Raw genomic sequence first — 22,401 nt, 5'->3', positions numbered from 1 at the left:
ACCAGTAAGAGCTTAAATGGGAGAATGAAATTGAAAACACTCACTCCAGCCAATTGCCGTAAGCAGCTTTGCTCTCAAGGACAACTCCTGCCCCCTTTTTCCCTGCACCGTTCTAGTGCAGCTCTAATCTAATCACGAGGCTGATGCAGAGCAGAGCCCCAGGCAAAGCTCTGTTTTCATTTATGCCTTCTCAGACCTAGGTCAGCTAGAGTGAAGTTAGATCTACTTCAGGTTTACATGAGATCTCAACTTGGCCCCCAGGGCTGTGCTCCATCAGGAACCGATTCTCCTCAGCTTAACATTTCTAGGTAGGAAAGGGAACACAGCCCTAAATCAGAGCAGTGACGGGGGGGATAGGGGCTGTAAATCCTCCCAGAATTTCCCTGGCTGCAACCCATGCAATCGAGTAAAAGCTGTGCCTCTGCAGTGTGAATATTCACTCACCTATAAAACCCCGTGGCCGACAGGCTAACGCAGTTCTCATAGGCAGCTTTAATCTGGGAAAGTGAACAAGAGTTTGAAAACAGTAGTTGCCCAGCCAGTCCCTGCAAAATAGCTGCCTCAAACACATTTCCAGGAGAGCATGAATAGAAGGTGTCTAGTGACAGACAGCTGTCATGCTACCCAGCACCAGCAGTGCCAAGGGAAACGTCATGATGCAGTTGCTTCCCCAAATAGCCCCGTCAGCAGCTACCAAGGCCAGAACTTGCCTGTTGGCAGAGGGATAAGACTTGCTCTTGTTTATTCAGCTCTCAGCTACAGGTTAGACTTTCAACCTCAGAGACAAAGGTTAAACTGACAGTCATCTTGACTTCAGTGAGGCCACAGGGAATCTTTTCCTGACTTTCAAATCATCAAGTCAAAGCTTCTCCCATGAAAAGACCACCTTAGATCTGAAAATGGCCCGAGAGGCTTACAGCACCCCGATCTCTTACTGTTGAGGGTACAGAAAAATTGCAGCCAAGGAGCACTACAGGAGGCGGACAGCAGCTCAACAAAAAGTCATCTTTATTACAGAATCCCTTCACTACAAATCAGATTTTTTCCTGCCCAAGACTATAGCCTAAATAGAAAGATATATATAAACACTCAAGACTTATTTGGTCAAGTTTGTCACAGGCAGGCCCCAGGATTGGGAGAAATCTCAGTATTAAAGTCATAACTGATGTTTTAGTTTCTGTTTCACTGTCTTTGCTAGCAAGATGCAGAAGGCCTGGCGAATACACCTGCATACAGGGTTTGGTAATTAGAATGATCATTGACAATGCCCCCTTGTCTTGTGACAGACACAAACAGCTTACCCAGTCTTCCCAGGATCCTTTGGGATTAGACTGTTTGATCGGCTCAAGTCTTTTTAAGATAGTCTGACACGCGTTCTAGAAACAAAGAGAGAGAAGCAGTATTTTAAGATTTGAAAAGTCAGCTTATAGTATTAAGAGCCCTGTAAGAGTTTCAAAGAACCTTCTGTTTAAATCAATATTGCCTTCAGTGTATCACAACAAGGAATAAAGTTCACTAACAGATGTCATGCTATATAGGAAGAAATGTTGACTGAAAAAGATTTTAAAGCAGATTGGCTGTGCCGATAGCAGAAGGAAATCCCAAATACAGCACAGAACTTCCCATAGCATGACACAAAATATCAGAAGTCCACCTATTTATACAGTAACTTTTTCCGTGCCAAGTCATAGCAGGACATCTTAACATATCTAGCAAGATTATCTGTAACACACAAAAAAAATACCTTGCAAAATTCAACCTACTCAGACAATCTGTGCAGAGAATAAAAACAGCCTGATTATTTTACTTTGTGGATTACTCTTCCCCTTTTCTTTAAAGCTGAGAATGAGCAGTCCTAAATTCCTTTTTTTCAGTGGAAAAGTCACATACCCTGCAAATATTTGTATCCGTAACCACTACATCAGAGCTGAGTGTGGCAACACTTAGAGGTTCTGGAGCACAGCCCACAAACCATCTACTATTAATATTTGTAACACAATATATTTGTTATAGATAAGGCTGCATTAATTATGAAGCTAGCTAGCTATTTAAATGGATGTTTTGTTCTGTTAATTTTGAACAACCTGAAAAAAATATGGTCATTCATCACCTAACACCGCTGGTAGTTATAGTAGGTAAAGAACTTAAAGGTATCCTTAGCCTGGAATTGCCTTTTGATGGTTATGTTTTCCTTAAGCAGTAAATACATATCAGCTTCTCATGTTCTAGAGTCCTAGCTTATAACCCGCTAGTTTAAATAACTCCGTTTCCATACATGAACGGCCATTCCATTGATGTCCGCGCTGACAGATGCGGCTGTCGGGGAGGTATTGGGGACAGTGTTTGTGCTGGTCTCACTGATGTAAATTTTGGAGGTTGGGATGCCCAGTGTCCTACTAGCAACCTGCAGAGCAAAGGTAAACAATTGGTAAGCAGCTCTTCTGATACATGAGCATTATCATTCACTGCTTACACTGCTAGGATCCACACCGCAACCTCTACCCTCTCCCGTCCCAAATTTCGTTTTTGTTCAAGTCCCATTTAATTTGGTGACTGAAAGCTAATGAGAACATTGTTAGGTTTGCCCTTCACAGACTGAATGTGTGCAAGCACATACATGTACACTTTTGCCACACAGACATTCACTTCACTATTGTGAGACTAAATTCCTCTCTCAACAATTATAAGAATCAGAGGATAAAGAGGCCTATTAGATTCCCCTTTCATTTCCATGCCAAAGCAGTGTTGCTCCCTTAGGCCTTTTTAAGTACAAAGCTGTTAGCATACGCAGATAGATATATTTTTTTTAAAAAGTCATGTTGCAAGCATATGTAAACTGTATTTTTATGGGATGAAATGAAATTGCCACAGAAGTTTGTAAGCCTAAGAAGATTGTGAGCATAAACTGTATTATCTAGATAATAAGAGTTAAGATGATGAAGAATCTAATTCTCATACTTAAATGTGAGAATACTCTGGAAATCTAGCACTGCTGCTGAAACAATTAAGAGAAATTAGTCATGATTTTTTACCCTATGCATGCACATAGAGGAAGTGCCAAACTGTCTGAGGCAGTACTATACAGTGAGTGTAATTTTTCTGAAAAGATGTCTCATGTGGTTAACTCCAAACTCATTATTACCTGAATCATTTTGGTGTGAAGTCCTTGGCCCATCTCAGTCCCTCCATGTGTAAGTAACACAGAGCCATCTGTATACACATGAATCAGAGCTCCAGCCTATAAAAGGAAACATTAATTCAAGAGTCATCATAAATGATCTAGGGAAATCCTTAGCAGATTTCAGTTACAAATTATAGAGAGAATTAATGCAGAACTAGACCAAAATCATTATTCAGTGTAATTCAAGCCACTAACTTACACTTGAGGTGAGTTTGGTTTAATCTCACCAACTCACTAGAAGTTCCAACGACCCAACAAATCTCAGTCAGTATTTTCAGCTCAGAAAGCCAGTGAAGTAACCTAAATCTGCCCCTTCACCTAAACTTGCAAATACCACTGACAGTCCATCAAGTCAGGTCAAATACAGGAACAGTGTTTAGTCTATTGAGGAAGAAGGAATAGGCAGGGAAATTAACACAACACAATACCATGGAAACATAGCTGCACTGTGGTGTCTTTTGACAATATAAACTGGTAACTGTTGCATTGCTCATTTTGGTTTGAAAAATACGTGCTCTTCACTAATTTACTACTTCTGTGAAAGGCTCCCGTTTGGTACAAACAGAGGAGGGCCTGGAGGAGGCAGCATAAATCTAGCTTCTCTACTGGAAAGATGAATGACACTTACAGACCTGGTTCAGAAATGGGATAGTGAAACTGATGCCAAATTTGGTAGGAATGATACACATCCCCCTCTTCTTCCAGCGATTCTGCCTGCAAGGAAAGAACATTACTCATACTCATGAGGCTTTCATCGCAGTTCAATACTACGCTTCCCTCCAACAGCTTGGGTTTCAAAGCAGAAATCAAATACCTGAATGCAATATAGACTGAGTTAATCAGTAATTTTTATGAAAAATTGGCTTGTTCATGGGTTCTAACAGGAAGAAATCCAAACTGAAGGTGCTCCCGAGGCATTATAGAAGCAATTGTCTGGATTATTAACTATTCAGTTGTGCATACAAGCCAACTAGGAAAAAAAAAAAAAGACTATAAGGCAGGGGAAAGCCTAAGCAAATTACCTTGATAGCCATTTGAAAAGCCTACTTGGACTTAGCAAACACCCTCTCCCTTTTCTACATTTCCCTTACAAATTTGTGTCATGCTAGATCTGAATTCTGCCTTATTTAAGCTACCAGCTCACTGATAGAAGTTTCTTCCCACAGTGAACATGCATATATTTCAAACAGAGAAATTTTTAGAAGTCAATGCAAATATAAGGTCTGACTTCATATCACTCAAGCTGCTAAGAAAACTTCAGAGGTTAGTAGGCAACAGGCGCACTCAGTAACAGGACAGCTCCAGAACACCTACTTGTTGAATTCTTCAATTAATTTCTTCCTGGCATGATAGCTAGAGCTTGACAAACATTCATCCCAGCATCTTCGTAGAGTAAATCCCTCCAGCTTTTGGTTAAAATGAGTCAGGTCTCCTTCGTTATAAAGATTGAGCTTTCGCACCTTCCCAAAGAGACATATGAAGGACATGCCAAGTTTAATGTTTCAGACTAGGTCTTTTTAATAGATGACATCAAAAACATGTTGGTTCCTAGTGTTATTCCTCCCCTCACTCTACAGGACAATAGAATTAACAGACATGTATCTGTTTATGGGAAAGGGGGACTAAAACATTAAGGCTGGGAATTTTCAGTAGAGGTTCGGACTTAAGCACATTGTAAATAAGATTAAGGTACTTAGTGCCTTTGGACTTTTTATTTTTTAATATCTATCCTTAAAGCAGGTGTTTCACAACTGAAGCTATTCAGGGAATATAATGAAGCAGAAGATAATCCATGCTATAATGTGGCAGATTTACAGAAAGTTTGAGATTCTGCTAAGGGCTTAGCAAAAATGAAGCAAAAGTTCTTATGCTTAGTGATTTTCTGTAGTTCAGTTCCCTGAGATTACTCAAAGGCAGCACCACCCTGAAATGTGTCAGTGGATCTGTACCTCCTCAGGTGGCAGGCCACACTTCTGAGCAATGTCGCTCATCCAGCACTCAGCGATCATCATTCCTTGGGGCCCTCCAAAGCCACGGAAGGCTGTGTTGGAAGGCAAGTTGGTCTTGCAAACAATGCCCACACTGTTGACATTAGGAATGTTGTAGGAGTTATCCAAATGAAACAGGGCTCTCTCTATAACCTGGTGAAGAGAAGGAAAATGGGGGTGAATACATTTTCCATGAATCATGTCAGACTTCCTACTAGCTACCAAAACCAGACAGAAAGCTCTGAAGCTAATTTACAACCAGCACTTTCTCTTGTATCCTGCAATTCTGTAGTCACCACAGCTGGATGAGCACTGCGGTGCAGTCAGTACTCCGTCCATCTGCAATGGTGTGTCAAGTGGTACCCTCCTGAAGGCCAGGACAGTAAGCATACTTCTCTGTTGAGACTTGAGACCCTGGGACAGATTGAGCTTCAAAGTCCTTTGTTGGCCACGGGCTCATGCTGAGCCAAACTGCTACTAAATACCATTATCCACGTGGAAGAACCAGAATATTCTTTTAATTACACTGAGTAATCTGTTACTGGAAAAGAAAGCTTGCTGATATTAAGTGACTCAGCAACTGGGCTATGGCAGTAAGGGCAGCTATATGAAATAAAGATTTTCAGTAGCTACATCTAAACTGCAAGGTTTGAGATCTTTGTCCTCTAATGGTCCAAACTGGGAAAGGACAAGAGCTTCTTTCTGGTTTGTGTTCCCAGATCTCCCTTCCAGCAGCAGCACAGAGAGGAGATTATGCACACCCCAACCTTATTTCAACATGGAGCACTTGCTAGTTCCCCGATTCAGACACGGTCAAAAAGACAGTTCCCATAGATGTACTCTCAGACAGGCCCTTGGTTTACACAAAGACAGTTCTCTGCAATTCTGCTTTGCCCAGCACCAACCACATTGCTAGCGTCAAATTGGCTATGGTCAAGAGATTTTGCAGTTCTCTCCTACTAAAATTGATTCATTTTTGCAGAAAATGATCAAAGACTCAGTGGACTAGGAAAGGGAGCTAGAATAAACTTGACTGACGCTAGGCTATTGGGTTGGTCACTCGGACAACAGAAAAGGAAAGTTTTTTACTCATGAGCACAAAAATTCTTGGAGACAAATGTGTAAGTCAGGCCTATTCTTAGTGCCTGTGAATGCAATGTTAATTTTAGCCAGTCCTTAAGCAGCTTGCTGATTTAGGCACTCTGCCCTGATCAGCCTACTAACTTGGATGTTTCTAATACCAAGGAACTAGCTTTTCCCAAAGCTGGGGAACTGTCAGTCATCTTGCATTGTGCAACAAGTTTCCCATCACAGCTCCCTGTAATGCAAAGCAAACTTTCTTGACCCTTTTGCCTAATCCAAGCTATTACAGCATCCATAAGAATTATGTGGCACATGCCAAGGCAGGTCAGTTGGCACAGAGAGCAGCTGTAGAAGCTTCAGAAACCTAGCAAGGTCTGGTTTCAGTCATGTCAGAGAGCAAGATGTGCAAGCAATGCTGTAGCCAACAACTCTCTGAAGTCAGAGTAAAAGGTTGCACAGGGAAATATCTTCTGTCTAGTTAGCCATCAAAGTTTTACTTACACCATAAGAGAGGTCTACAGAGTTGCCCCCATTGCTGTAGTATGACACCTCCAGACTCTTGACTTTCCCATTCTTCATGAAACCAACCTGTCAAGAGAGTGTCCTCAGTGATCTGTTTCCTATAGAATGCTCCGTTTCATGCTTCCCTCCAAAAAGTGAATGGACCTTACGCAGGCAAAAGGCTGGCTTGTCCTCTGCTGCAGTACAGGACAAGCACAGGCAGCAGCTGAGGAAGCTTCCCAGTAAAGGGTCTGCGTATGCATCTTAATCTTGCTTCAGAGACCTCTTCTAAAATAAGTGCTGGCCAGTTGTCACAGCCACACTTTCCTTAACAGGTTTTTGTTTTGAAGAGCAGAAGCAGTTGCATAGGGATTGAAGAGGAAAGGAAATTTGTCAAAACAAACAGTAGAATTATACCATAAACAATGGGGGAGCATCTAAAAGAGATGGGATTATGAAAGGGGCAGAACCTCAGTCACAAGGAAGAGGGAAGTATTTGTGCTGAGGTCACAAGAAGGGAACCATCTAAGCCAAAAGAACCTCTGCAGTACTTTAACAGAAAAAATGCTATAATCCAGCTGACCTGATCTGTTTGCAGCAGGGGAGATCAGCAGTGAAACAACCGGAGCAGCAATTTTTTCACAGCCTTTTACTACTCTGACATTTCAGGTGACGACACCGAGTCAACATGCATTCATTTCATATGTATGCATACCTTGTACCTCCCCAGGAAGGGATGTCTGCCACCACTTATCAGCATGTCCTCATCTCGATCCAGCATGCACCTTACTGGGCGGCCAGTTCTGTTAAAGGATATATTTATCAGGCAAAGCCTGAAACACACCACAATACAGGCCCTACAGAGCAAGACTCTCCTCTTTTTGGTGAGCATTGTCTTTCCAGAGTGGCAATGGGGAGTTAGGGGTAAACTGCTTGGTTTACATATCTTCCTCTTAAGAAGATGGCAAGACTGAGAAAAAAGGGAAAAAAAAAATTAAGAACTTCAGGTTGGGACCTGGTTCATTAAAACTCTTGTGGAGACTCTTGTATTAAAAAGAATCTCTTACAGAGACAGATGCTAATAACTGAGCAATCACCATTTTCCAGATTATTTCTCAAGGCACTCTCTCAGCTTTGCAAAAGAGAAGGCCATACGGAGTTATATAATAATGCTAAGTATGAACTAGCCTTCAATTTGACCTTGTTTATCTGCTTATTTATTATCCAAGGAGGAAAACAAGGAGCAGAGGAGTTGCTCTTCATTTTCTAACAATTCTGCCTTCCCAGTGACTCTCTTCAGGTTGTACAAATATCTAGGGAATGCCATAGATTTTATTTCATAACCTTTGGGATATAAAACAGCAGTTTGGCTGGCGGAGATAAAGGAAAGAAAAATGCAGATGTATTACTGATTAATGAGAGAAAGCAGGTGGTTTGCTCAAAGCAGGAAAAACAAAGCTGATTTAAGTACAGGAGCTTCATTTTGGCTCTCCTTTTCCAAAGGTACTTTACTAAATTGCTACTGCGTTGCAAGACCCACCTAGCATTGCCAGTGGGATGCATCCTGAACTACAAGGGCCGTATTGGGGAGGGTGGTGTTATGCACGCTACACAAATGTCATCTCAGAGGTTGTGTTCCCTCACAACCACAGAAACTTGCACAGTTAAAGACGAGCCTATATCAAAACTTCAGAAACCAGAAGAACATTTCAAATCTATGCTTCACAAATGGTTATAGCCTAGGTCCATTCCCTGAGTTTTTAGGGGTTTGAAAAGTGTGGATTTCTGTTCAGTGGCCTGCCACCCTTCCAAGGCAAAAACCCAAAGAGACAGTTTGTAGAAGAGCAGAGAAACAGTGGTCCAAGGTTGGTGTAGTGGAGTTTCAAAGCAAGGAAGAGACTCTCATACCCTATTACACAAAGCAAGCATGGCTAGTGCTGGATTTTTAAAAGGTTTGTGATGGAGAGGCAGATAATTTGTGATACAAGGGTTTTCAGAGCAGAGTAAGGAGTTTTCCCCCTTTGCTATTAAAAGCTGACATTCACGCATAAGATTAGCCCCTCCGAGCTGGTTCAATTCCTCCTATAAGCTCTACAGTAACAAGGCATGAAGAGTCTTGAAAGTGCTCCAGTGCAAATAGTGTCCCAGAAAGATGCAGGCTGGACCAGTCTGAAAGGAAAAGCCCTGTTCCCCACACCCAAACTTACTTGAAGGCTGCAACAGCTACTGCAGTTGTCAAAATAGTGTTCCTAGTCTCTTTTCCTCCAAACCCTCCTCCCATTCTTTTCACTCGAACCACAATCCGATTTGATGGGACTCCCAATGCATTAGCAGCAAACTCCTAAAGGAAAATGGAACAGCAGAACACGTACAGAGCTGAGCTGTGTTGAGAACTAGATACGATACCAAGATATTGCCTTTCTGCAATCAAAGCAGCAGTGCAAATACTCCGTTATATTGCAAGTCCTATTGGTCCTGCAATTGGATTTGGTGCAATTGGAACCAGTAAGTTCAGTATTTCATCTCTGAGGTGGGAAGGCACGCAGTGCTTCAGCAGACAGCACCAGATTCAGGAAGAAACTGACATGAGGTGAGGTTACCAAGACACAGGTCTCATTTAGCACAGAGTCTGACATCCATACCACTCTGTCCATTCTCCTCACTCTATTATGAGACCTTTGGGCAGTCTTGGTGAGTCAGTAAACAGGCCAAAGACACCCCATAGTGCCAGCAGCCTCTCTCACAAGATGGCAGAGTTGGTATATGTAGTCAGTGCTTATACCACCTCTTTCTGACATGTCATTCAACAGCCATGCCTACTGACCAGCTGGCACCCTCTCTAGAAAGGGTTAAGCATTCAATCCCTGGTGACAAAGATGTGCTGCCAACAGAAACATCTCTGTCACCTGGAAGCAGATTCAGGACACAAGTGGGATAGATACGGACTTTGGATCCAGTACCCAACTCTAAGTCTATGTGGTGTTGTTGGTTTGGTTGGTTTTTTTTTTTTTAATTCAAGACAAGATAGGACCAACTGTAAAACAACCATTTATCTAGTCTGAAACTGAGAAACAAATGCCTTTTAGGTAGCAGGTCAACGAGGCAGTACCTGTGTCTTCATTAGGTTTTGTGTTGACACAAAGAGTTCCATCTCACCATCTTCCCCCTTTGGCACAGCCACAGTAGCATGAGTTTCCAGATAGAAATGCTCTTGCCCACCAAGGTACATCTCACCTAGAAAATGGAAAGAAATGCCTCAAAAATAAGGTGTCCCTGGTGTTTTAAGTTGTCTCTTGTCACATACTGCTCGTAAGCTATTGCCTTTTTGACAAGTGTAAAATGAAATCCCTTTGCATTGCCCAGCATTGGATATCCCTAGTTCTAAAATTGATACTTCTGGTTCAACATTACAAAAATAAACCCTAAAACCCAAAAGCACCCCAGATACTGCCCCCTATCTCCACTTTCCAGAAATCTTCAGTCCAAAACCACAAGTGGAAGTGGCTGGCATTTCAAAAATAATCCTGCACGCCATGCCATTAACCTAGCATCCCTTAAGATGCAGTATTTGGTGCCTTTCAGACTGCCCTCATAACACCACTGAGATGAAGGATAAAAATAAATCAAGCATAGTTTAGCTGAGCAGATCAAGTACAAGGTTACACACTTTGAAACAGGGGAACAAAAATAGAAAGCCAAAATGCCTTAAGAAGATCTAACTTCGAATCATCTCTCTGTCACTGCCAGTGGCTCTTTCCCAGGACATCCTACCTGGCAGTGCTGAGGGTACAATTTCCAGTCATGCTACATGCTATTAAATGTCAGAATCAACCTCCTTTCTCAGTCATGGCCCTGGTCTATTCAGCTGCCAAAATTAATATTCAGAGCAGTTCGTGAAATCCTGTTCCTCTCTTCCTTTTATTCAATTCAGCAACAACAAAATAGCTGCCTTCATTAGGTACATCAGTGAGAAATGGGCACGTGTATGAGAACGCCTACTCTGATATGTAGCAGGGGCCCTTCTCTTGTCTCCTCGACGGGGTTGGCCTGGCATTCACACAGTACTGCAGCCTTTCAAATAAGCTATTCTTCTAGCTGAGAACAATTTCTGCCTTGCCTGGCACGGTGGTTTCATTTTGTGCAATATGGTGCACTACAAGAAACAGTTAACAGCTTCTGACACCTTTGAAGTGCCAGCACCAGTGGCTGACTGCAGAGCAAAGTCTCAGCAATGCCTATCAAAATACAGCAAACAACAGACCTGGAAATGGGTGTTTCTGTTAAATAACTTCCCTCTTCCTCCACAAGGAGGTAAGGGGTTTTTGCTTCCCTGTGATCTTTGAGATAATCCCTTCGTAGCAGGCTTTGTGTCTGTAACTGATTAAACTTCCCTCTCAGATCTATAAGAGGAATACAACACCCTTTTATTGATAAATACATAATCCTTCAAAAGGTCCAATGTTTGAGACTCCTCCTCTCGGGAGCTATTGATCGTGATACATACACCAAGCAATAACATTGGTCTGACAGAATATTCTAGTTCACGGCTCTGGCACTCTCCCCTTCTAACTCAACGATTTTAAACAACTGTTGATAATTGCTGTGTTAACCCATGTCTGTACAGCCTGCTCGGCAGACTCCAACTAAATGAAACCAAGCAGCCCACCAAAAAAAACCTGTCCTCAGAGACCGACCAACGGTCAATGTTGAGAAAGCGTTACAGGGCAGTGCCATGTTCTTCATGACACCTACAGCCACCAATGTTAGTGGATCAGATTTTCAGATGCATTTATGTCCCATTTTCATAAATCGTATACCAGGTTAAAGGAATCTGACTGTCTAGAAGATTCAGACCAGACTATGTATGGACAGCAAAAAAGCTCCTATATGGATAAGTTTCAAAAAAAAAAAATCACTTTGTAGAATATTTGCTTTAAAAAAAAAGTGTCCTTTCATTGGAAGAGAGTGTTTACAGGGGCACAGCTGGGAGCATCCAAGTCTGTTTGAAATTGAAATTAAATCATTCATGAGCTATTTGTATATAAACAGTTAGCTGAGACTTAATATTAAACTAATTTAGCCCCACAAGCCTCACTTCATGAATTCTGTCTCATATGCATAAAAAGGAGGCTGATAGCTCGACTTTTGTCACAAACTATCCTATTTTAAAAGAAGTATAAATGCTTATTCTCACCTTCCAAAATGTGATCAGATTCTTCAAATCCTTTCTTCACATCTCCCTTCTTAATCCTCTTTATAGTCTTAAGAAAGGATTGTTTCTCAATGGCTTCCTAGGAAACAATGACACAATGAAATTTTTGTGGAAGCAGGGTGAAAACAAAGCTTTCTCTGACTGAGGAAAAAATATCCAAGATAAAAAGCACAAGAACTTCTGAGCTAATATACAATAACTTTTCTTGGGGAAGCTCTACAAAGACATTTCACTTTTGCCAGAACTGAAGCTTTCCATAATAAAAAAACCCACAACACAACCCAGATCCACAGAACGATCAAACAACATCATCAGCAGCACATTTTTGGCTCCACTCTCATCTTCTCTGGTTGAATAAACAACTAGAAGTCTCAGAAAAGGAAAAGTTCTCACACATTTGTGAACCCAGAAATCAAACAAACAACCCAAAACCTCTGTCCACAGATGACAGTACCAATGTCTGTACTAGACAATTCAGAGTCTTTGTATTTACATGAATACAATTCACATTACAAAATACATGGTATGAAATACTGACCGTTAAACAAATAATTAGAAACCCATGGTCCTAATTTCTACCCAATAACAGCTTCATACAGTGTTTCTCATTTCTAGATGTGAATGCTGTATTAGATATTATCATTTGCTTTTACTTTCACCTAAGGAAATCTTGTCAACAACTCTACTAGTTAAAAAAAAAAGCATGAAATGACACAAATTGTTGACATTACTTTCTTCATCTTTGAGAAAAGCCACTTAAGGGCTGTGTCCATACAGTCAGTGGAAATGTTCACAGTGGAGAGTGAAGTCTTGAAAATTAATTTCATGAGCTTAGAAACTAAAGAAGTGGTCTGCAGAAATCTGAGAAAAGCAGTGCAGTGAGAGCTAGAAGAGATGTTTTCACATCCTATTATTAAGTGTTATAAACCAGAGAATGAAGAATGAATGAATACCAATGAAGTCAGCAGGACCATACCAGAGACTATTGAAAGCAAGCACCTGCAGGTAAGAATGTAACTGATAGTAACCTTGTTAATTTAAACAAATTTTTGCTGAGCACAATTTATATACCAGAGTTTGGTTTATCTTGGCTTTAAATAACACAGAACAAGTTAGCGTACACCCAATCAGTACCACATAAAGGTGTGTCCTCTTTAAATATGCAGATTCCTTCTATCTAAATCCTGCTGCACCCACAAAGACTAGCAAAAGATGTGGCTAAATAACCATGTGTGAGAACAGAAGTTAACTAGACACCAGGGGGTCCCCAAGCTAAATGCAGAAGCAGATCTGAGCCATCTTACCTGAATTGTGACAATAGGTTTGAGTTCTTCATACTTAATCTTTACAGCTTTAGCTGCTCTTCTGGAATGTTCTTGTGTGTCTGCAAGAACTGCACCAATGATATGACCAACACAAGTGACCTACAGGCAAGATTAGGACCCACCGTTATTTGGAGTGTATATATGCAGTTACTGAGAGGCTCATGATAATTCTGTTCATCTGCTCCTTTTGGGCAGTTTTTCACTGGTTTGTTCAGACTGGTCTGTTTAAAACCAGTCAAGGGAAAACAATCACAAACAACTTTGGACAGTAACCAAGTGAACGAGCCTGTCCCAGTAGCCTACAGCTTAGAGAAGAATAAAGCAGGTAACACAGAGGAGAGGGGTGTGGGGCAAAGGGACTCAGGCCTTGTTGAATTAGGCAGTTAAGATTTCTTATTGTCTAGTGAACTCCTCTACCTTATACAGAAATAAATCCTATCTCCTGAGCAGTGTGATTGGAAAAGGCTATTTTTAACCACATACCACGTCCTCAGCAAAGACGGTCTCATCATTACCGATGCCAGTGATGTTACTGCCAGGAACATCCTTGGCGGAGACAAAACACACAAACCCAGGAACACACTGGGCTTCAGATGCATCTACAGAACTAAAGAAAGGAGGAGAGGCAGTGTTATTATTTCTCATTTTTGTTTTTGACAGCGCTTATGAGATACCAATACATTTTCAGGCTTGATTCCCTGAAGTTTGGTTCTGCAGAAGAGAAGGAATTTGTCACCTGAATATCATGTGAGACCAAGGCAGAAAGGGCAACATTAGACTAAAATCATTTGGGATCTATATGGATAATCTGAATCCTGACTGAGTCTGATCACTAGTCTGCTTCTTTGGATTATACTGTATCATACATCTTTTCCCTAAGGCGTACCTGAACTTGATCCTATTACCACATGTACTATAGATCCCAGAATGGTCACAGTTGGGAGGTACCTCTGGAGATCATCTAGTCCAAGCCCTCACTAAAGCAGGTTCATCTAGAGCAGGTTGCACAGTCTCATCCAGGCAGGTTTTGAAAGTCTCTAGAGCAGGAGACCCCACAGCCTCTCTGGGCAGCCTGTCCCAGTGTTCTGTCATCCTCAAAGTTCTTCCTCATATTCAGAAGAACCTCCTTGTGTTGCAGTTTGTGCCCATTGCCCCTTGTCCTGTCGCTGGGCACCACTGAACAGAGCCTGGCCCCGTCCCCTTGACACTCGCCCTGAAGACATTTGTTTGCATCGATAAGATCCCCCTCAGCCTTCTCCAGGCTGAACAGCCCCAGCGCTCTCAGCCTTTCCTCAGCAGGGAGATGCTCCAGCCCCCTCATCATCTTCACAGCCCCCGCTGGACCCTCTCCAGTAGCTCCCCGTCTCCCTTGACCTGGGCAGCCCAGCACTGGGCACAGCACTGCAGGTGTGGCCTCACCAGGCAGAGTAGAGGGGGAGGGTCACCCCCCTCGCCCTGCTGGCCACGCTGCTCCCAATGCACCCCAGGATCCCACCGGCCTTCTGGGCCACCAGGGCACGCTGCTGGCTCATGGGCAACCTGCTGCCCACCAGCACTCCCAGGTCCTTCTCCGCAGAGCTGCCTCCCAGCAGGTTAACCCCTAACCTGTATCCCTTGATACCCTTTAGCAAAGACAGATGGATGTTAGTGATGGCATGTCTCCACTGTGGTCTTAGCTGCCATGATTCTGTTAAGGCAAAATTCCTCTCTGTCTATTGATAAACACGAAATTTTACTGCAGAAATATATCATCTACTGTGGGTTCAACTCTAGAAAAAAATGTGGCTGTGAGTCAGGGAGAAGTTGAGTATCAATCACGAGGAAGTGGTAGGGTATTTAAAAGGATGCAAAAGAAAGATGCTCCAAGAGCCAATAAGCTTCATGAAAGGCTTTTTCTTCGGTAGCAAAAGAGGTATCTAACAAAAAAATCGTTTGAATCATTTACAGACTTAAAACTAATTGACAAGCAAGAAAAAGTAATTAGAAAAGTGAAACAATTTAATTTATAAGCAGCACTTCATAAAAAATATATTACAAAATACTTTCAAGCTTCTTTTGCAATGTTTTGTACACTGGCTATATAATTGGCTTGCTTTACAAGGGAATTGTTGCAAATAGAAAAGCTGTGGCTTTGTCTCTGCTGAATGATTTATTGTTTTCTGTAAATTGTTGCAATTTTTTCAGCATGCTTGTTTAGATTCCTGAAACTCCAGTGCAAACTGTGCCTGAAAGTAGCTGTTTATGCATCCCAGTGAGCTACAGACTTTTTCAAAAAGACATTAAATGTCTGAATGAACTTTCCCACATGAACTCTTAGACACCAGGAACCGAAGACAATGCTATTTTTCTTTGGAAAGTTCACTTTCCCGTGGTTCTGCAGTGACGCCTGAGAAACAGCCCCCTGACAGTTTCCTTTAGTTAGAAATACAGAGGCTGATGACTTCTAATTTCCACTCAGTGGTCAAAATCTGATGCGGGTGAAGTAGAAGCTTTCAGAGCCAATATTTTGAGTGCCAAAATCATAGGCTGACATACTTCCGTCACCTGATGACATATTCTAGTACTTCCTTTACAGAACAATACAGGCTTACAGCCTGAAATACGAGCATGCAATGCAAATGCAAGAGAATGTGTACAGCAACTTCTAGAAAATACTGTGGTCAGAGGGACAGGTGCTTTCTCTATTGCCCCATCTGCACTGGAAGTAGTAATAATGCTTATGCATTTGCAGCCCTCATCAATGACCACACTGCAATACCTATGGTTCAAGTATGATGACAGAGCAATTTCTTTCATAACCTGGGAGTCAACTGCTACATCTGTGCATCCATGACCACCATGGTGCCCACCCCATGTTTGACCATTGTGGGAAACCTCTGGACACAAAGCTTAAATAGGCAGGAAGTATTGCCTGAGAAATGAACAGCACGTTGCAATGCTATTGAGGGTGACACCAGGCAATGTAATGCGATGTCCCACACCAAAGCAGCTGAGGGCAGATGAGAGCCCGCAGAGCCACCACAGCATAAGCACAATCAAGGATTGTGGGGGGCCATCAGTCCTGCGACATAACAGCATTAAAACTCATACGAGAACATAGATGACATTACCTGCCAGGATAGGCATTTTAGAGTTGGTTAGTCACTACTGTTATAAATTATGCATCGGTCATACCCTGCACAGACAAGATTCAAAGACAGCTGCACTTCCAAACACTGACCTATCCACCTTGCTACAGCGAAGCACAAACAGGTCTGTGTCGAACAGCTGAAGCTAACTCACATAGGACTGTTATGCAGGGGGCTTGATCATAGTCAGTGCAAGCAAGCACCGTGCAAGGCAAAAACCAGAAGACAGTACACACACAGCTGACTCACCAGCTGGAGTGCTGTGGTGGAACCACACGTTACAATCTAAATTTTCAGGTAGAAAGAGCACATTCAAACTGCATGCTCTGGTTAGTGATTAAAATGGCATCTCCTTAGACACTGTGATGCTTTCCTACCCTGCTCCTTTTTAATCCTCATGCTTGAGTAGAAGAGATGGGACATGCAAGAAGGTTGCCAAGGGCTGAGGGATTTGTGCTTCAGCAAAGCTCCAAGTCTGGTGTTAATTCCCTCATACTCCTACACATGCAGACTTGCAAGGCAGCTGTAACACATACAGCTCTCCTCCACGTAACAATGTGCAATGAACTGGAGTTCCCACTAAGGCAAAAACCTTTCCATCACCCACAACTTGGCAGATCATTGTTTTCTAAGCCACCAGGCACTGGATGCTTCCAACAGCTCAAACTCAGAAGCAACACTTACAGGATCTTAGCGTGGGCTTTGGTGCTGGTCACCAGTGTTAGATACAGCTCATTCTCATAGTGAGGGATGTCATCGCAGTAAACAGCTTCTCCACATGCTTGTTTGGCTGCTGAAACGTGCACAAAAGGCCGACCCACCATATCTTCAACTGCCTGCCCCCTGGGCACTTCCTGGAGTAAAACACATAACTGACTACTACTGCTTAGGTTGCAGGAGACAGAAGCATTGATGGGAGAGCAAAAGGCACCATGAGACATTCTAGAGAGATGGGGAACGGGATGGGGACTCAGCCCTGTGGGAAAGAATGGTAAACAAGATGGAGTGGCTACACAGAGGGGGCTACAGAGAAAGAAGTGAAAGGGATTCGGGTTTTTCAAACTGCTATGTGACAGCTTGCATGAAAGGTTCAAGTTCTGAAGCTAGTTTCTATTCTGAAAGCTGAAGAGAACAGGTCATTAACAGAGAAATAAGGAAGCAGATATATCCTGAATGTGAAGTCTGAGAGATACAAAGAAAAGCAGGCTGTAAGTGGGGAAAAGCAGCAGGGCAATTTGAGCTTCGATGTGGAGCTGGCTGCAAGAGGAAAGTGCTACCTGCAGCAATTTTTTTGAAGCTGTACATGTCAGGAACAGTCTTGGGCAACAACAGGAAAGGACATTGTACCCTAAAGCAAGGAAGGGACCGAGACCCAAATATAAGCCTCAGGAACGGCATTATATAAGTTCATGTGTTGCCCATACTCAGAGGGACGACCTGAGAAGGGAGAAGCGCAGAAAAGCCTGGGTCTACATCATGCAGGTACTGCTACTTACTTGGAAGAGCTGGGCATTTGCAATGGGATCTTTGTGAAACAGCTCTGTAGCACTGATGTAGTTCAGGGGGATGGGCTCACACAGGTTTTTCTGCCAGAGACATATTAAAGAACAATCATCTTCCCTGCCAGTCCCTTTCTCACGTTCCCCAGTGGCCCAGGATATTCTCCATTCTCCATCTTCCAGTGAAGATAATTCAACTTTTACTGGGTGAAAGGCAAACAAAGCTCAGGCTCTGTGCAAAGAACAGCCACAGACCCATGAGGGCAGCTGTAATGCAACCAAGTGGAGAAGTCCAGGAATCCTCCTGAGAACCCACAAATCAACATCCTTCCACAGCACAGGCGGGGATGCCCCAGGAAAGCAGGTGGGAAGATAGACTAGTCACTGTTGCGCAGCATAAGGAGCAGAGTAGCTCTGGCAGCTATTGCAACATGGAGTTTACCATCAGGTATGACTCTGCTTGAATCTGAACCCTCCCCATGCCTCCCCAACAGGACGGTACATACAGGTGGTTCTTCCTAAAATCTGCCTTCCCTAGCAGCACTCACAGTGCCATTGTGGTTCTTGCTCAGTTTCTGAAGGACCGTCAGGTAGAACTTGAAAAAGAAGCTGAGTGTAAGCGTGCGTCGGAAATCCACCATCCCACCAGGTGCAGAAGGAGACAGATCCATCTCACCCGCCAATAAGCGGCAGGCATCCTGCAGCAGCTTCTCATTCCAGTCTCTGCAAGGGAACAAAGGTGACAGAGCCCATACTCAGACCTAAATATCATGGAGAAAGACTAACTCTTTTGACATGGCAGCCCCCGCAAGCTCTCAAGCAACAGCCCCCTGTTCTATCTCTGTTTATAGTATATGTGTCAGCTTCGCTCTCATCTTGAGCTCCTATCATCTTTTCTAAAGATGTGGCAAAGTTATTAAATGATAAGACTACAGATTTCTTAACCCAGTTTGAAAGAAAATCAGTTTTGTAGGTCATCCCCACATCTAGCTTCTGCCCACTTCAATGGATGAACAAATTTAGCAAGAAAACTGTGCTCAGTGAGGGACTGACATGGATCTTTGAGGGTAAGGAGTACTGGAGTCAGCAGGGCATCACACAAAACACAGCCAGCCACAGAAGTATAGCTACGCTTCTTCCACTTGCTCCTTCTGTGTCCTATCAGAAAGAATTTATAGTATTTACAGTATCCTGTAAAATTCACCACCTTCACATCAGAGAGCCTTTCTTATCACAGAAAAATTCCTACCTGCCAGTAAGCTCCTGGCAAGTTTTTAGTGCCAGGACCGTTGTAGGAGCCATTCCTCCATAGCTTAGTTTTATCTCCTCCACTCGGCTAGTGCCATCTTGGAACAGGACTCTCATCCCACAGGTCACAATAGCAATGTCATCCTCCCGACGAGAAGCCTGCTTGAAAGCTGAGAAGTATTCACCCTAGAAGACAGGAAAATATTTATTTATTCTCTGCCTTGGCATGCTTTGGAGTATAAATATGACAAGGTGTTAACCTATTTCTATATGAATGAGCTATTCCAGGGAACTATATCTGGTTGGTTCATCTTGCAGGGCCAAGCACAACGTGTTTGTTCAGGTAGCGCTGTATATTTTCACATCATTCAATGATTAATTCCAATGTATTGGAACAATGGTTATTAGCAACCTAGGACTGTGTGGGAAATGAGCTCTGACAGATCTGCTTGCATCTATCACATTTTTTTCTATATCTTAAGAGGAAGAACCAAGACAGATTATTTTATTATTTTTTTTTTTAGTAAACAAGCTTACAGTTCCTCAGCAACTTTTTCTTTCTTCCAGGCTGCTAAGATGGAAACCTAATCAGTAAAACTCATATTCTAAACCCCTTCAGAAGTCTTTCAACTCTGCAAGAACTGAAATAATAACAGATGTCTCACAGTTCTAGAACAGACCAGACTAATTAATATAAGACAATTTCAATCTGTTATTGCAAATACAGTTCTCAGTAACTACTCTGAATCCTCTGCTGATCTCCACAGAGTGGGGAAATTCTTGTAAATCCACCAGTGACTACAACTCACAAAACTCAGCAGCTCTCCTATGAAGAGTGGCAGTAAATATGAGATTAACACTCCACCAGTCTACGCCAAGTGATAGTGTCATCCTGGAGTCACAGTATAGTCAGTTTTTCCCCTTGCCTGTCCGGCAGATTAGGACAAATTGCTGTTAAGGCATCCTGCAGACTAAGAGAGGAATCGGATCTGATGTCTTTGTACAGCCCTTCTGGAGAGTTTTCTGCCAAGTTTCTTCTCTAATAGCTTATCCAAGTGACTCTGCAGAGCATAGCAGTTTGTTCCATTAATTATTTCTAATCAGAAGTGGACAGCAATTCTTTCATTATTGTAAAGAACAATTCCTCTATTGTTGGCAATGAGAAGAGTTTCACAAGAGACCCCTTTTGTGCACAGAGAACTTGTTACTGGAGATATAACCAAAGGGTGTGTTTCATTTCCTGAATTCAAGTAATTAGTAGGCAGCCAGCAGATAATAGCAGAGGAGCATCAATAGCATCCTCCCAATGAGGACATTCTGCAACTCTGCTTGTTAAACCAATTACATTTTAAAGAGGAGAAAAAGCAGCCTTTTCTCTCACTGCACACTTCAGAGAAGACTTCCAATACTATGACTACAACAAAAGGCCAATATTTGCCTTCACTCCTCACAAGACACCTTAGTTTTCTTAGTACAGAGTTCTGTGGGAGGAAAGGTACTGTGTATTTTTCCTTACCAGGTGTAGGTAAAGTAACCATCACATCAGCTGTCCATGTCTTCCCTACCTCTTGGTAAAACAACAGAGCATGTCCCCTCTAAACTATCACAGTGAAAGTTTCTAAGTTTTTCTGTTAGTTATTCTCACAGGAAAACCAAGAAACCCTTGTTGCATATTGGGGACGTAGGTTAGTCTCCCCTCTTGCCTTCTGGATAAGACGCAAACCCAGGTAGGAGCACATAAAGAAATCCACAGGATCAAAAAGATTCATAGGCAATAGTCATAACTGCAAAAACATTGTTTCTATGTCAATTTTTTCAGTCTACCCCTGTGGAATACAGAGATCAATAACAGATGAAGGTTGGAGGATACTAACTATAAGGATGAAGTAAGACTTTATGACTACTTTCTGCCTCTTCAGCAGGTCAATACTATGACCCTATGACAGGAATACTGAGCAAACAGTAGGTTAAGATTGGTTTTCAAAGATAAGTATTGTGTTGTCAGGCTTTTTCTATTTGAAAACCAGTAAACATCTATGCAATATAGAACACTATTATAATAAAAATCAAGTAACAGTGACAAATGTGATAGAGAAAGATGTATGCAAGGGAAAGGACATAAAAAAAATGATGGTCGCTAAGTAAGCAATATCATAACATTTGCGAACATTATCTGGAACACAAGGAATGTTTTTATAGTCCAGAAGAGAAAGAGGGTTGTTAAACAAAGGTTATGTCCTTCTAGGAATGCCTTGTTATATACAAATTTTCTTTTCTGGTATCTGTTTATATTTTACCTCTAATCCAGTGAGCTGTTTCCTTTTCTAAATACTATCTTTGCTCAGCTTCAATCCCCTTCTAAGTATAGACTCAAAAATCTTTATTCCCTGAATATCTTAAATATCTGACACACAAACTTGCAGGAAATAAAAGTGTTAGCTCCTCTCCCTTAACAGCCGCTCTGCGATAAAAACTACCTGGAGCTCAGTTCCCCTGCAGTAACACTGAATCTCATAAACTACTAAACTTCTTTAGCATAATTCTGTCTGTTTCACCAGTCTTACCCTTGGTGTGACAAGCCACATCAATGCAAGAGGCAACACCAGTTTTAAACAAACCAAAAAATTTGATCTAGCTGTGTGCTGACACAGCTCTGCTTCCAGTTGTGAGGAAATCACAGTTCCAGAAGACTTTGCCTGCCACGTGCCAGCACCTTCAGACATCCTCTGATGAGCTTTAGTCTCTCTGACTTGATGATTGTGAGCAAAGATCAGCCAAGAAACCATGAAGTAGCAAGTTCAAAAGTTGTTTTAGTTTTTCAGATCAATGAGCTGCATATAACCTAGGGGTGAAGCCATTGCCCTGCTGCAAGACATTTGTTTTGGGTAATTGCCATGACTGTCATATGGGTGGAGGAATATGGTGATTTCCATTGACTACCTCAAGCATGTTTCTGATTTTGGCAAAAGGCAATGCTTCCTGCAATTATCACAAGATCAAAGAAGAATTATTCAGAAATGGATGGGAAAACACCATAAACAAAATAGCTGTGTTTTCTTTATAGTTAGAAAAACTAAAAAGGATAGACAAAGGATTTATTGGTTCTACCTCATAAAATGATGACATTTCAAGTATGTCAGTGTTTTCCATTTATAAAGAAAATGTGTCACTACACTGTGAATCCTTGCATCTTCTAGCTCTAAGCCCTAAAAAGGTAAATACCTTCACAGCCATAA

General features: G+C 42.1%; 1 protein-coding gene across 3 annotated transcripts in view; it reads right to left on the bottom strand.

Moving 5' to 3' along the window:
* The window catches only part of XDH (xanthine dehydrogenase), a 63,235-nt gene that overhangs the window by 9,270 nt on the left and 31,564 nt on the right, over positions 1 to 22,401 (bottom strand). For all 3 annotated transcript variants that reach the window (XR_003557401.2, XM_027796451.2, XM_005244235.3), the window contains 18 exons: positions 19,167 to 19,351; positions 18,466 to 18,640; positions 17,915 to 18,004; positions 17,103 to 17,272; positions 13,774 to 13,897; positions 13,270 to 13,389; positions 11,948 to 12,044; positions 9,863 to 9,987; positions 8,961 to 9,094; positions 7,469 to 7,556; positions 6,754 to 6,840; positions 5,131 to 5,322; positions 4,496 to 4,641; positions 3,814 to 3,895; positions 3,143 to 3,238; positions 2,276 to 2,404; positions 1,302 to 1,376; positions 445 to 497 (listed from right to left, as the gene is read on the bottom strand). Coding sequence is in view for 2 of the 3 variants with exons in the window: in XM_027796451.2 (XP_027652252.2) it covers positions 445 to 497; positions 1,302 to 1,376; positions 2,276 to 2,404; positions 3,143 to 3,238; positions 3,814 to 3,895; positions 4,496 to 4,641; positions 5,131 to 5,322; positions 6,754 to 6,840; positions 7,469 to 7,556; positions 8,961 to 9,094; positions 9,863 to 9,987; positions 11,948 to 12,044; positions 13,270 to 13,389; positions 13,774 to 13,897; positions 17,103 to 17,272; positions 17,915 to 18,004; positions 18,466 to 18,640; positions 19,167 to 19,351 (2,168 nt within the window). In the remaining variant the exon portion in view is untranslated. The remainder of the gene's footprint in view (positions 1 to 444; positions 498 to 1,301; positions 1,377 to 2,275; positions 2,405 to 3,142; positions 3,239 to 3,813; positions 3,896 to 4,495; positions 4,642 to 5,130; positions 5,323 to 6,753; positions 6,841 to 7,468; positions 7,557 to 8,960; positions 9,095 to 9,862; positions 9,988 to 11,947; positions 12,045 to 13,269; positions 13,390 to 13,773; positions 13,898 to 17,102; positions 17,273 to 17,914; positions 18,005 to 18,465; positions 18,641 to 19,166; positions 19,352 to 22,401) is intronic.

This window comes from Falco peregrinus, chromosome 11, assembly GCF_023634155.1.
Source record: "Falco peregrinus isolate bFalPer1 chromosome 11, bFalPer1.pri, whole genome shotgun sequence".
Lineage (NCBI taxonomy): Eukaryota > Metazoa > Chordata > Aves > Falconiformes > Falconidae > Falco > Falco peregrinus.
This window is presented reverse-complemented; position numbering and strand designations above follow the sequence as displayed.